This window comes from Lethenteron reissneri, chromosome 49 (assembly GCF_015708825.2).
Source record: "Lethenteron reissneri isolate LAM-NWPU_2019-01 chromosome 49, ASM1570882v1, whole genome shotgun sequence".
NCBI lineage: Eukaryota > Metazoa > Chordata > Hyperoartia > Petromyzontiformes > Petromyzontidae > Lethenteron > Lethenteron reissneri.
The window spans coordinates 1,630,977-1,645,982 of NC_083827.1; the positions used below are offsets into that span (position 1 = coordinate 1,630,977).

The 15,006-nt window shown below is 52.7% G+C and overlaps 2 protein-coding genes across 2 annotated transcripts in view; both read right to left on the minus strand.

Annotated features, from left to right (window-relative positions):
- The window catches only part of LOC133354932 (cadherin-13-like), a 73,028-nt gene that overhangs the window by 25,081 nt on the left and 32,941 nt on the right, over positions 1-15,006 (minus strand). Inside the window, exon 2 of the mRNA XM_061572131.1 lies at positions 4,920-5,025. Coding sequence (XP_061428115.1) covers positions 4,920-5,025 — 106 coding nt within the window. The remainder of the gene's footprint in view (positions 1-4,919; positions 5,026-15,006) is intronic.
- PDCD5 (programmed cell death 5) overlaps positions 7,264-15,006 on the minus strand; it is a 483,454-nt gene continuing 475,711 nt past the window's right edge. The window contains exon 8 of the transcript XR_009756650.1: positions 7,264-7,274. The gene's annotated coding sequence lies outside the window, so the exon portion shown is untranslated. The remainder of the gene's footprint in view (positions 7,275-15,006) is intronic.

The window sequence follows — 15,006 nt, forward strand, 5'->3', positions numbered from 1 at the left end:
TGCGTGCTGTTTTTCTCAAAATGCGGGCTGCCAATTTGAAATTTAAACCACAGAAGTGCCATTTACTCCGCGAATCGGTGCGATATTTGGGTCACATTGTTGGGCGCTCGGGGATATCCACTGATCCCGCCAAAACGGAATGCGTCAGCTCCTGGCCGACTCCCACCTCTGTGGGAGAGGTCAGGAGTTTCATTGGGTTCGCGTCGTATTATCGGCGATTTGTGGCTGACTTCGCTACGATTGCGAAACCTTTGCATGCCTTGACGTCCAAGGGAGTCAGGTTTCATTGGGGGCCGGAGGAGGAGGCTTCTTTTCGCGCCCTCCGGAATGCTTTGGTGGGGGCGCCGCCGTTGAATTACCCGGATTTTTCACAACCCTTCTTGCTCGATACAGATGCAAGTAACACGGGCATCGGGGGCGTGCTGTCCCAGCTCATTGGGGGCGTAGAGCATGTGGTGGCTTACGGTAGTCGGGTACTGTCTCCAGCCGAACAGCGGTACTGCGTTACCCGTCGGGAATTATTGGCGATTGTTTATTTCATTCAGCAGTACCGCCCGTATCTGTACGGTCGGCGGTTCACCGTCCGTACAGATCATGCGGCCCTACAATACGCCCTGCGGGTTCAACAACCATCGGGCCAGTTGTCTCGATGGTTGGAGATTCTCCAAGACTATGACTTTGTCACCACATATCGTAAGGGTCTCCGCCACACGAACGCTGACGCCCTGTCGCGATTGCCACCCACTTCGGAGTGCGCGTGCCTCTTGGGTTCGGGGCGTTGTAGGTCTCCGAACGTCACCACCGATTCGGTCCTCGTGGCCGCTGCCGATGCACCTTCGGTTTCGGGTCCTATCGAGCAAGAAGGGAGGGATTCGTTGCTGGGGTTGTCAGTCGCGGAATGGGGTCGCCTCCAAATGGAGGACACCTCCCTCCTCGCTCTGCGCCGTCGCGCCGGGGGGATTGGCCAGGGGGTGGAAAACGTTGACTCGTGGGGGTTGTTCCAGGGACTTTTGATGCACTGGAATGGTAAAACCCGGCGCCAGCGGCTCGTGGTGCCTGCTGCTTTAAGGGGTAAGGTGGTATGGGCTGTTCATGAGCGGCTTCTGCACTTGGGGGTTCATAAGACCTTTGCCACGCTCCAGCTAGATTTCTTCTGGCCGGGCATGGAAAAGGACGTGGGGGACCTCTTGGGGTCGTGCACGCAATGCGCGCAGAGGAAGCCACCTGCTAGGGGATCCAACCCTCCGCTGCAGTCCATAAAAGTTTCCAGGGTTAACGAGCTCGTCGCTCTGGACATACTTGGCCCATTTCCCGCTACACCCAGGGGCAATAGGTATTTACTAACGGGGGTTGAATACTTCACGAGATGGCCTATGGCCTGGCCCCTGGCGAACCAATCGGCAGCAGCCATCGCGGAGGCCTTTGTCCAGGGCTATGTCCTCGACAAGGGTGCTCCGGAACGGCTGCTTACTGACCAGGGTAGGAATTTTTCTGGTAAACTCCTACGTGAGGTGTGCGACCTCTTGGGTACGGAGAAGGTTCGGACCTCTCCGTATCACCCACAAACTGACGGGATGGTGGAACGGCTGCATCGGACCATCACGTCCATGCTGTCCCAGCAGGTGTCGGTATCCCAGACGGATTGGGACCTCCGCATAGCCGGTGTGTTGCAGGCCTACAGAATGGCTCCCCATGCGGCCACCGGATTTTCCCCTTTCTTTTTAATGTATGGGCGCGAAGTTAACCCTCCTGTGGCGACCCAGCTGAAGCTCTCGGCGCTCCAGGCGAAGTCTAAGTTGTCCGAACACGTTAAATTTAACATCGCTCAATTGTCTGAGGCGCGGGAAGCGGCCGTGCAAAATTCTGAACTCCGCCAGAAGGCGAACGAGAGGCTTCGGTTGGGGCGGGTGCAGGTGGTCAAATGGGTACCAGGGGACAGGGCGTGGTTGCACTGTCCTCAGGTGCCGCTGGCAACCTCGTCGAAATTGGTACGGCCGTGGCGGGGGCCAGTGGAGGTCGTGCAGGTTTTGCGGCCGCAATGTGTTCGCGTCAAATGGGGGAGGCGCCGGTGGTATGTGCACCCCTCAAGGTTAAAACCATTCGTCACGCCGCCCCGGGGTTCACACACACACACGCATGGCCAAACGTGTGAGGGTGTCGCCGACTCCCCGTCGTCGCTGCACTCGCCTAACCTGACGCCAACTGTTCCGCCCCCAGGTGAAACAGGAGTGACGGGCCCACGCCCACCAACCCCTCCCGGAGGGGTCGGGGGTCACTCGGCAGCGGAGCCTGACCCTCTTGCACCCGGACCGTCAACAACCGTCACTGAGCGTGCCGGGACGGACCCTTGTGACGGACCCGCCGCGAGAACGCGCGCCAAAACGCGCAGACTTTTGTGAGGTCGGCCGTTGGGGGGCCTTGCGGACAAAAGGGGAGGGGTGTTGTGAGGTCGGCCGTTGGGGGGCCTTGCGGACGATGGGAAAGGTGACGTCCAGAGTGTATATATATGTTGGTTTTGGGGTGTTATCCGGGGGGGGTGCGTCGGGTTATTTTTTTTTCTCTCTCTCTCTCTTCCTCTCGTTGTTCTTGTTCTTGTTAAAAATTACGCGAGGCACACACGGGGTTTTTGTGAGGGATGCACCTTTATTCTGATTTTTTTTTGCAGCCGGGGACGGCTGCGAGCTGTACAGGGGGGGGTGATGTAGAGGTGTAATTGCGCATGTCTACGAATGTTGAGGTGTGATTATGCATGGCCACGGATGGCCAACAAACACAAGGGGCGGGGTTACGGCCGTACACAAGGGTGGCGCTCGCACCGACGTCCGCATGTGTATCCCCCACGGGCCCCCCCCTTGGGGGCAAGTCCTATAAAAGGTGATGAGCCGAAAGGCTCGGGAGTCGGGACTCAGCTATAACCAGAGAAGACGGAAGACCAGCTAGTGTAGGCCCCAGAGCTCCCCTGGCTCGCTGTCCTTATAAGGGCCGACCAGGGCAAGCCGGTGGCGTGGCCCCGAGAGCCCAGACGAAGCTGGTCTGGTGACTCAGGGAGCCGGGATCCCAGCTTAACCAAGCTGGGACAGATAGCCTCCCCTAGTCCCGTAGTGGAGGAATTGGTATAGGTTAGAGGGGTTAGCTGTCGAGAAATCCCTGTAGCCCAGTGACCTGTAAATAACTGTGTTGGTGTAATAAATAAGTGTGCCTCCGATCCTGTCGTCAAGCCTCCATATACTTACTACATATATACAAATACGGGTTTCTTGGAATTTCTCTCACTTGATACCACTATCGTGCTGTGACTGTTCCACCTGAAGACGGAAGCTCGTGTTGCCTCCGAAACGTCGTGATTTTTATTTTATCTCTTATTAATTTTTTTTTTTTACCTACGTGACTTTACCGAAAAAACCTAAGAATATGAATCCTTGCAGTCACGAACGCTTCAAATCTAGAACTCATCAATTGGCCAATCACAACATGCTACATAGAGGACTGCAGAGCTTGGGCAATTGTTGGTTCCGGCTCACTGCGTGGCCGCCTTACTGATGGTGGTTCCTCCTCGTACCTCTGAGGTAGTTCTCTCTCTCTCTCTCAGAGAGTGAGCGAATATTGTGCGGCGCATCACAAGTTGAAGTTATAATTCTACTGATGTAGTGTGTGCCTCGGAAGTGCGGTTGGTGGATTACACAGGGATGGGGTCTGCACGAGACCGCCCATCTGCAGGGCAACGGGGTCACGATCAGAGGCGTTTGGGCATCATCTCGCCGTGTGTCGGGGCTTTCCTCCTAAAACGATGATTTTCTTTGCCAGATAAAGAAAGTGGCCGTGCATCGTACATCTCGAACCTCGTGAAAAACGTCACAGATCTCCCAGGAAGCTGCCCTTGGTTCACCTGACCGTTACTTCCACGGTCATCAGCAGGGTACCCTTATAGATCCAGTTCCTTTGGGTTGAGTGCCATGTATTAAACCCTGTGAGAGCCCATCCAGATTGATGATTTATTCTACCGGAGGAAGGTTTGGAGACCGCAGTGATGCAGGGACATTGAGAGGCGTTGAGAAGTTGCAATCCGCGTGCTCATCTGACACCCATCAAGGACGTGTCTTATGGGAGCTGCACAGGATTAATCGGAATTCCAGATTTTGTGTAAATCCATAGAGTTACAAAACCACCCAAGTGACAAATTTGACTGGATTTAGAAAAAGAAAATCCAAGCTTCATTCAGTTCTATTTTTGCGTGTGCTGGCAGCAGGAATGTGGCTCAGGAGCTCGACGCCCAACGTCGAGGTCTGCTGGCCACGGCGAGAGGGCTTTAGGAGAGCGAGTTCGTGTTGTTTTGCTGTTCCTCTTTCTCCGTTAAATGGGTGCAGACTACAGTGGTTTACGATACGGTGCATAGTTTGGGTTGTATGGCCACAATCGCACTACCGCGGCTTGCCTTTCATTTTTGATTCATGAAGGAGATGTGGGCATCGCCCTGTTTTTGATGAGGCTGATGGTACTATTATAATTATTTATCGCGCAGAATGAGATGACCTAGACGATTCGCGACACTCTGACAGTTGGGGCCCTCAACACTGAACTGGGCACCCTCGGTGCTGGAGACCCCATCAGCCGGATCGAGCTCGACGGGACGTAAGACCCGGCAGCGGCCAGGGTGCCGAGTGTTCAAACGAGCGCGACGCTCGCTGCAGCCAAGCCTCCGCTGCACGGACGCGGCCGTGCGTCCTGCGACGCGGCCCGGAGCGGCCCTCGACACCGGCGCCACCGGCATGGTCGTCCGCGGTGCCGCTCTCCCGGCTCGGTCACAGCGGGGGGGGGGGGGGGGGGGGGGCGGCCTCGCGACGTTAGGCGGCGATCCGCGCCGTGCCCCTGTGCCGCCCCAGGTGCGGGGAGGTGCAGGGAGTTGCAGGGGGATCACTCACGGTGGATGCTGCTGAGTGCTGCTTGTGGTTGCGCCTCCTCCTCCTTCTCATCGGGCTTGGGGCTCGCCCAGGTGCAGCCGGAGAGGAGCAGCGCAGCGAGCAGCAGCTGCGAGACACGTAAGTACGTATGCATGGTGAACTTTTTTCGCACCGTACGTAGCCAACCGTGCTAATCGGAGGCGCACGAAGACTCGCCCCTCCGCCCGACTCGCCCGGAGAAGCCCAGCCGTGCGAGGGGCGAACACTCGGCAGTCGACTCCAACAGACGGGACAGGTGGAGTCCACATTGCTACTGTGCTGTCTCTCCTGGCCAGCCAGGTGGGTGGCACCTCCTCGACCCACCAACCCTGGCCGCTGCCTCCACAGCGCTGGGTCACAGGCAGCAGCCACGTGCAGCATGGCCACGAGCGCTTGGTGACACTGCGTGGAGACTCACACCGCCACAGTCGAGCGGGCACGTCGCTGGCGATTACATGGCATGCAGCGTTACCTCTTCACGCTACGATTAGAGGGTTTGCGAGCGAGTGGAAGGTGTGCGCCCGGAGAGAGCGCACGAGCGGGCACCTCAATAACATCAATTCCCAAGGGAGGTGCGGTGGACCTGAAATGCCCATCTTTTAAAATAAGGCCCTACAATAATAGTAATGAAACCGTTCAAAGTATTTACTTTGATAGATATCAATAAAATACCGATGTGTGGGTCCTGAGGAGGAAGGGGGGCGATTGCCCACATCACCCCCCCCCTGCACTGCTGGATTCACATTGTCGATGCAGGAGAATGAGGCTTTAGTTAACGAGTCACCTTGGTGAAGTCACAGTGAGGAGCAGCCATTAGTTAACACAGATGAATTCGCTCATTAGGGCAAAATGAAACGTAAATTGCCCGTGGAAGCGCAGCAATAGGGTTTAAATATATATTTATGAACAGATGAGAGCCCATAGATTTCCATTATATTTTTTGGCAGAGGGAAGAGAGTGATCATCAAGTGGCATTGGCCGTGAAGATTTTAATTGATCCGATGTGTTTTTTTTTAAGTATCCGTGTAACTGGAGCTATGTAGACAACATTGTCCGTGGTGTTCTGTGGGTAATTTTAGAAAATGGAATTGGGCCTGGTGGGTGAGCCATCGGTATTGTTTTGCAATTCCAGTAAGTGCATGAGAGGAACCCGGTTAACACCGGTTAATACTCGTTAGTACCGGTTTCCCGCACGAATAGAAACGTCTCGAGCAGTAAGCACGACACGTGTCGCTTTTAACACATTCCTGCGGAGGGAGCTGGTAGGAACGTTGGGTTGCTCGGTCAATGGCCAGGGTCAACGGCGGCGTGGTGTATTCCGCAAATATGCCCGACTGTGAGGGCGGGCACAAGCCGGCGTGAGTAGGTTAAACGTTGAGTTTTATAAGGGCACCACGGGGTGTCACAATATACTTGCAATCCCAATACGCCGGTTCGATTCCACCTCCGAGTAGAGCAGTCGAAACGATGCTGAAAGTTTCCCAATTCCCCACCCCTCCCGAACCGTCTCTGCCCACATTTTGTTTATCGGCCGGTCGTGTGTGGTGGGGTATAATGTGGGTACGCGCACCTCTTCCAAAAAGTCTGATCAGTGTGGAAGAGGAGACCACAGTCCACTCTAGAGCTCCCTGTCGCGGAGGCGCTTTTGCGAGCATTGTCATGCGCAAGGAATTGCAGGGCTGCACCTTTTATTTTCCAACATAGTATCTTTCCCGTAGGCCTGCTGCCATTCGGTTTGTTCATTCGCTCCTGCATATCAGTGCGTTCATAGGGATCACAGTGTCAGCAGCCTGCAATAACGCCCAACGCAAAGCCACCACCAGATCTGGTTACAACTCAATTCCCGCTCCGAACACCGGTGCACCGGCTCCCGGACAGTCCCACGTCAATCCGGGACAGCTGGCAACCGTGGATGGTGTCCAACCCCGCCGACCCCGAATGGACGATGATCGGTGGTGAGAGAGATAGAGAGCTTAGACGCTGGGGAGACATGCCATCGGGTCTTTAACTTCCACTTCTACGGCAGACTGCAGGCGTTGGTGAGTCTTCAGAGACAGTGCCGGATGTCTGGAGGGAAATGAGTTGTTGGCGTCAAGCCAGGCGGCTCGGTGAGGAGCTGTCTGACTAGAACACTGCGTGCCAAATTCACATTAAAATTTAATACACCCAAACAGCATCTATTGCACATATCCACTTAAAAATAAATATATTTAGACTGCAGTACCAGCCTTGAAGACTTGTATTAACCATCAGCATATATTTATTTGGGTTTATTTATTTTCTATATAATATGAACCCAGCGGCATTGCTTTACTTCTATTCATAGTCTCAAATTACCCACAAGCTTCCCACGCAAGCGCATGGCGAGGAATGAGTTTGTGTCCGCGTCGGAATGAGTTTGACTGCACCCACACCACGCGTCGCTTCTCCGCCCCAGCCCACGCGCCACTGACGCGCCGCGCTGTGATGTTTGCACATTGTGGACGAGTCAGCGAATTAGTGCCGGCGGTGCGTATCTCCCATTGAAATATAGATCTTTGAGCCAGGGGTGTAAATTCCACATTTCTATTCGGGGGGCGGGTAGACAAGTCTATCCATATGACAACAGCTGTTGACCCCCCCCCCCCCGCAAAGTGGTACTCATTTTATTGACCACGGAAGAACGCAGATGGGCTGAGTCTACGTCTTATGGGGATTGAACTTAAAACCTTGCAGTTTCGAGCCAGTCGCTCCTCCGCTGAGCTACTTGGCCAGGGTGGCTACGTGGGGTCTGCCAAGATTGCGATGCAGGAGGATCGTGATGAATGCCAAATTCACACCGTGGGTAAAATTGCTCTGCCCACACGCGCGCCCGCATCCAGCCATGTTCACCATCTGCATCCGCAGCATCATTCCCCCTCAATGTAACGGCCCACTCAGCAGGAACAAGCCCTCCGTGGGAGTTTGAACGCTGCGACGGCCAACGAGCGAGCGCCACGGATGCGGCAAAGCCTTGCTCTGGCGCGGAAGCACCGGCCACGTGGTGCGTTATACTTCAGCGTGAGGGGCCTGCGAGAGAGTGGATGTGACCGGCGATAATGAATTCTACCTTCGCGTGTGCTGCTGCTGCGGCAGTGCTGCCGTGACTCTCTGATGTGTGTTGGGGGTGGTTGTGGAATCTCCTGCAAATTAAAAACAGCCAAGGGAATTTGCAAGCAGTGGGCGTGCGTGCATGTGTGTGTGTGTGCGGCGTGCAAGCTAATGCGGCATCTCCCGCGAGCACAGCTTCACAACCTTGGGCCATGCACATCGAGTGGCAACGAGCATATCGGGTTACCACCTGCCCGGTTTTGACCCGGACGGTCCGCGGGGTTGGCGTCCGTGTGTCGGGTCTCGGGGCACTGATTTATACCCAGGTCTGGTACCGATGATGCCGTGTTCAACTTGATTACAGCAACTGCACGGTTAGGATAATAGATCCGGTGCTGAGAAACACGTGCGGGTTTGCTCTGGGGAAAAGGTCATACTTGTTGTATCTGTACCTTATGTGAATCTGCCCTAGGTCAACTCAGCCTAGGATGTTATTCTTGATGTAGTGGCGGTGGCATGATGAGCATCAGGGCTGGGGTACCAAGGTGGCTGGCACACTGCCCTCCCGCAGACAGCACTCTCTACAATAGGCGCTCGCCAACAGCACTTGCTTCAAGCTGCCGTAGCAGGATGGAGGGGGTGGGGGAGGTGCGTCTCGATCTCAGGGTGCGTCACGGCTAGCAGGGACGATGGCCAAGGTTAGTGATGGAGTGGCAGCCAAGGAGTGGAATGTGCCTGAGAGCACGTGACCGAGGAGATGGAGCCATAAGAGCGGGTCTTGTGCAGGTGGCTGGGTGGATTGTTGCATCGCGCGATGGTAAGAAATGGCGATGGCTTCAGAATGAGAATATTATTTAAGCTGCAGGAGGAATCCGATGAGCTATAAAGCTCTTTTTTTCCGGAAGATGTCCAGAATGGGCGGGTCAGCAATTGAGGAGGCCTTCATCCAGCAGTGGATTGAAAATGGCTGATCATAATGATACGTTATGCGGGTCCACACAACCAATGCGGCCACGGGAGACACCGGAATTCTCCACCATGTAATAATACATGATTTTACAAATAGACCTGTGACCGTGAATCGAGGCGATTCGTCAAATCTCCAGGTGAATGGTTCCACCACTCGGTGAAGGAAATATCCAGCCGCTGCACACACATCCGCGGCCTGGTCAATTCTTTCGGCTCAAATGGCAACAACATAAATGTTGGAGACGTGAGGTTGGCACTTTACGCCGAGCGAGCACGGGAGTGGTTGTACCGCGCGGCCCGGCCGCCTCACTGCCACCACAGTGACCACCAAAGATAAATATTCCCCGTGTAGCCTTAACAGACTGTTGGGAAAAGTGCTGTTAGCGAGCACCTGTGAAGGCTGGCACGGCACACGATGAGGTGGGTGGCCAGCATCACGCCTGGCCGCCTTTGTCTCCCTAGTTGCTATGTTTCTACACCGCACCAGGTATTCATTTGAGGCTGAGCCGACCTTCGGGGAGTCCCTGCACCGGTTCAGATAATCGTTGCTGGCGATGTTCGTGAGCGGGAATCAGACCCGGGTCGTGACCACCACCACCATCATCAGAGAACTCCGCTCTCGCCACGATGAGTCGATAATGGGGGAGCTGGAGCGGTGTGAAGGGCAGTGGTGGAAATGGGCCGGAACGCCGTGGTGGGAGTGACAATTTGAACCCTGCGACAGCGTTCCGAAAGGAATCAAGGATTTATCTTTTTTTTATATATATGTAATTTGGCTCACAGATACGTGTGCTAGACTAGCAGAGAGACCCACAGACACGCACAGAAACCCACAGACAAGCATAGAGACGCACACACGTAGTGATTTTCCTCCTCAAATGTGGTGGGGGTTGGGGGGAATAATTGATGAGTTCCACCAGTAATGTATTCCCAATACCAGCCCTGTAAAGGGACCGTTACTCTGAGCAACAATGCAGGTGCGCTCTCCTGTCAAACGCATTCCCTCTCGCGCACGGGAATGTTTGTCGTCTCGCTCGGGCTCGCAAGTCAGAGTATGTATTCGTGCTCGAGGAATCCGACGAGCTACAAAGCTCTTCCCACAGTCATCCCCGTCCATCGTGGGGCTGGTTCCCCCGCCGCCGCGACACCGCCCGGCAATGCGACCGCGTTTTGTTTCACCACGCGGCGTGGATCGCCTGACCTTCGGGGGCCGACCATTACCGTCGCCTCGTGAAGGCTCGGGGTGAAATCACCGCGGGGAGGGTCGGCGAATGTGCGCGGGACGGGGAGAGCACGGGCGGAAGGCGGCGGGGAGCAGCGCTCGTAACGGATTAGAAACGCGGGCGCGGCCATCTTGGTAAAGGTCGTCCGGTGCTTCTCGATCGGTGGCGGCATTGCCTTGGCGAGGCTGTTACCGGAGCCATTAGAATAATCAATGCCCCCCCCCCACGCACCGCAACCGCGCCCCTTCACCACTGCGGCGCTGGCAGCAGAGTCGTCGTCCACGTCTTGTGTGGATGCGGGCGGGCGGGCGGGAGGGAGGGAGGGAGAGAGAGATGGAGCTCGGCGCATTGGCATGCACGAGGCATTGGGAGCCGAGGCACGACAGCTCGGCCGCAGGGCACTCGCTAAACAACCGGGAGTCCTCGCTCGCGCACAATCATCAAAGCCCTCGGTGCCGCCGCCGTGGGCTGCCCGCTAACGCACGCGGAGACGTTATTTTCTCCCTTCCCCAGTGGTCAGTGACTCGCCATTGTTGACATTATCCTCAACGCGTTTCGCGACGTTATTGTAACTTTAACGGCACGTTCACGGATCGGTTGCAAGGGTCGTGGAATTTGTTTCGTACGCAGCAGCAGCAGCAGTGTGAGCTCTCTGGCGTAGCGGTAACAGCTGGCAGTCTGCACCGAGGTCGCTATGGCTCAATTCCTGCCACAACGCTCCTGGTAAATGTCTGCAGCGTGTGATTACCATTACAAGGTCTCGTTTCAAGAAGAATGATATTCACAGATGCTCTCGGCTGCTTACATTAAGGTCTAATGCTACAATATTAAATTTGGCACCACACTGATCAGAATCTCGTTTCGGCATTGTAACTGGATGAATTAGATTGGCACAATTTAGATCGATGAGTTTAGAAAGGTATTTCATATCGTTCTAGGTTACCAAATAGATTTACATTTTACCGTAGTAATTTTATATTGCCAGATTTATAAATGATTATTCACCAATGATTTTCATGTAGTGTATGATATAATTTTACACATTTGTAAACGACCTCACGTACCCACGCCCTGGGGATGTTGCCACGTACCCCGAGGGGACCATGTACCCAGTGGGGCCAAGCCCTGCCAGGGGCTGCTGTGACTGGGTGCGTTACACAGGTCGGGCCAACCCTGCCTGCAGCAACCCTGTCAACCCATTATCAGTGCTGCCTACCTTATGACAGACCAATTCAGACCTCATTGGTCACCCCGTGCCCCGTATGAATCTCAATGTTCATCCTACAAAGTCCCATCACAAGGGAGAAACACAAACAAATAGACACAAAAAATAGACGTCGCTGCTGTGCATACCCGTCAACCCATTATCAGTGCCCTACCTTATTACAGACCAATTCAGACATTATTGGTCACCCTTATATATTTCAACGTTCATCCTACAAAGTCCCATCACAAGGCAGAAACACAAAAAATAGACAATATTTCTTGTTACTCAATTTCTCTGCACAAAAATACGGGTAAACAGTATGGGCTGACAGCTATGGTGTAAGTGCGTGTGTCGCGTAGATTCCATATGTCAATAACTTCAAGCAAAAAACGATGAAATGGGGAGAGGCGAGCGGAGTAAAATCTGTTGCCGGCAAACGGCTGCAGGCGCACGAGAAGCTGAGCGAGAGGCGGGGAACTGCGGCAAATCCACGGGTGCGGGATTCCCAGGGGGCTGCATGGATAATTAACGAAGCCAATACTCAGATCGCTCTGATAGGCAAAGACAAAGATCCCCCGTATAACCTGCACAGACTGTTGGGGCAAGTGCTGTTAGCAAACACCTTTCAAGGCCGGAACGGTGCACGAGGGGGTGGGTGGCCAGAACCACGCCCGACCGCCTTTGTCTCCCCCGTGGCGATGTTTACACACCACATCGGGTACTAATTTGAGGCTGAGTCGACCTATGGGAGGTCCAGGACGGGTTTCAGATAATCGTCCCTGGTGTTGGCCGTGAGCAGGAATCGAACTCGGGTGGCCAGGTTCGTAGCGCAGTGCAGCGTGCTAACCGCTACACTACCGCTCCCCACACACGCACACGACATCCGCACACACACGCGTCCCCTTACACACTTAGTGGCGGTGACGTCACCACAGTGCTTGTGCCAGGCTTGGTGCACATCGAGGGCACGTGAAGTGCGGAAGGCTCGCTGGCAGAAAGTCACGGGACAGTCCACCCAGGTGTTACGAGTTAACTGCCTGCAATGACTTGACAGGTGACAACGCACATGACGACAAGGCACGCACATCTAAGCTCACACACACGCTGGCAAGATGTTAACTACCTCGCCTGGTAAACGGGAGGGCGTGCGTTCAATCCCGACCACGACGTCTGTATATTTGGAGTTTGCGGTGTCTTTCTCCACGTGGTCGCGTGGATTATTCTCCGGGTTCTCCAGTTTTTTCCCTCCACATTTAGAATCAACATCACGCGTTCACGGTATTTGGTTTCTATACATTTCCACATGATAAGCCACTTCGTTGAGCTATAATTTGAGGCCAGATCGCTTCTCAAAAAGAGCTACACGGTTCTGTGGGCCTAACCTGGTGAAATAAAATAAAAATCGTTTTCAAACAACACACACACACAGACACGTATGATGTATGTTGAACTTCTTTCGCACCTTACGTAGCTAACCATGCTCATAGGAGGTAAGGGTTTTAGGACAAAAATAATATAATAAATATAAAACGTATCTCACGCAAACAGCTGGCACGCTTGTGCGTAACACAGACACGTACTCTCTTTCACAGTTCACACAACTCACAACACAACGCAGGTGAAAAGATGCGTGCACACACACAAGTGACACTATGTAGGCAGACCTCGCTTAGCGCTCAACGTGCGTTGTTCTGGGAGAAGTGAGCACTAATCGAATCAGCGCTAAAGGGGTCATTATATAAATGTAAATATGGGGATCCGTTCACGACAGCGTTATTTCTTACGTATGAGCAATAATGAGGGCTTCATTGGGGTATCGGTAATAGCGCGAATAACAATACAGATGGTAAATATTTGTATACATCAGTATTAATGACTCACGAGTGCATTCTATTGCACTTCCTCCACACGCCAGTTGTGGGAGATGGGATTTGGAGATTCTACTGCCGGGAAGATGGAGTGGTTTATTTGTTTTTTTATAATAAACTGGCGAGCGGGACATGGCTCAGAGCGTAACCGTAATCACATTGAATAACTAATCTTTTTTTTTAAATCGAATCGTGATCACGAATTGTGATCATCAAATTACGGAGGCTGGGGTGCTGATGGGCTCAGAGCAGAAGTTTCTCATTGGCTGAGCGAATGTCAACAAATATGGCGGCCAGTGCGTGTCATTGGCCATCGCTACTGCGTGCTCTCAATCGTCAATTTTATTTTATAAAATAAAAAACATCCAAGACAAACAGCGCTATAACTAATTACATTTATCAGCGCTCAGATAAGCCTGCCTGTAATGTAACACTGCTGACCCGCCCCTACTGGACGTGTGTGAAAAAGAGCTGCATCGCTCGTCGGATTCCTCCTGCAGTCTCAATTCTGATTCTGTAATGGGGCGGTGGCACGGCATCGCGGGCGTGCCTTCGCCACTGGTTGCAGAGGTTCACGGTTCGAATCAGAGGCCGTCCTGGTTATTAACGCTGGTTATGTATTTACCGTAAAAATACACACCGTCCAATTCACAAGCACATATTTTAGATCCCGTGAGGCCATTCGCAAGAGTGGGCCCTTTGTGCCAGCTTAATTGTCTAAATTCGCCTACTTTTAAATACCCGCAAATTACATAACAATCATTAACCTCCACTGCAATAACTTGGCAGGAACCGCTTGGAATAGAGTCGTGACACCCATTGAGGCTTCTCTGGGGTAAATAAGCTTGTGATGATAATAACACAAGAAATGGGATGGTATTAGTGCTGGTGGTGATGGTATTGGTCAAAGGTAAAATAATGTGACTGCTGCGAGTATAGATGTCATCGTTGCTGATCAAACACAATGAGTCCCAGCGCATGGGGAGTGTTGTGCAAACATTGCTCATTCCGTGCTGCCAGCAAAGACACATGCATCATACGCATGCCCCGTGACATTTACGACGCTCTCAAATTGAGACAAACACCCTGGAAGCAATGATACTCCGAACATCGTCGCCGCTGCTTTCCCACATGGTAGCGGGTGGGATGTTTTTAAATCCTTTATATTAAGTTCACTTGCTTGCGCGCTTACGACCATGCAAATCTTTCGGTCGTTTTTTAACCCATTTCCCGTGATCCAATCGAGCTGACATTTTGCACACAGACTCGTTGTGCGTGACAATTCATGTTCGTGAAAAAAATTAAAATTTTTACACTTTTTAGGAATTTTTTTTTATATTTAATTACCAATTGCTTAATGGTGGCAGGCAATCATCTGACCCATAGGTGGCAGCCATCTCAAGCCAGAGGACGAGAGGACTCTAGCCGCCCGTTTTAAAGACCAATGTCATTATATACGACTTTCCTTATATTTAATTTAAAATACCAATGTGATAAAAATGAAACGCTTACTCAAGAAAAACAGAAATGAATAATAAAATAAAACCGATGCCACGTATATAAAGGATTTATAGTGAAAAATTTTGTTTTTACGGGTTAATTTTTTTATTGTTGTTGTGATAACTGATTGCAATTACAAAAAAACAGGGAGATAAATTTAATTTTCAAATGAACCTTCATTAAGGTGACTGCTTTGCCATGGTGTAGAAGGACATGTAGGGAACAACAATTCC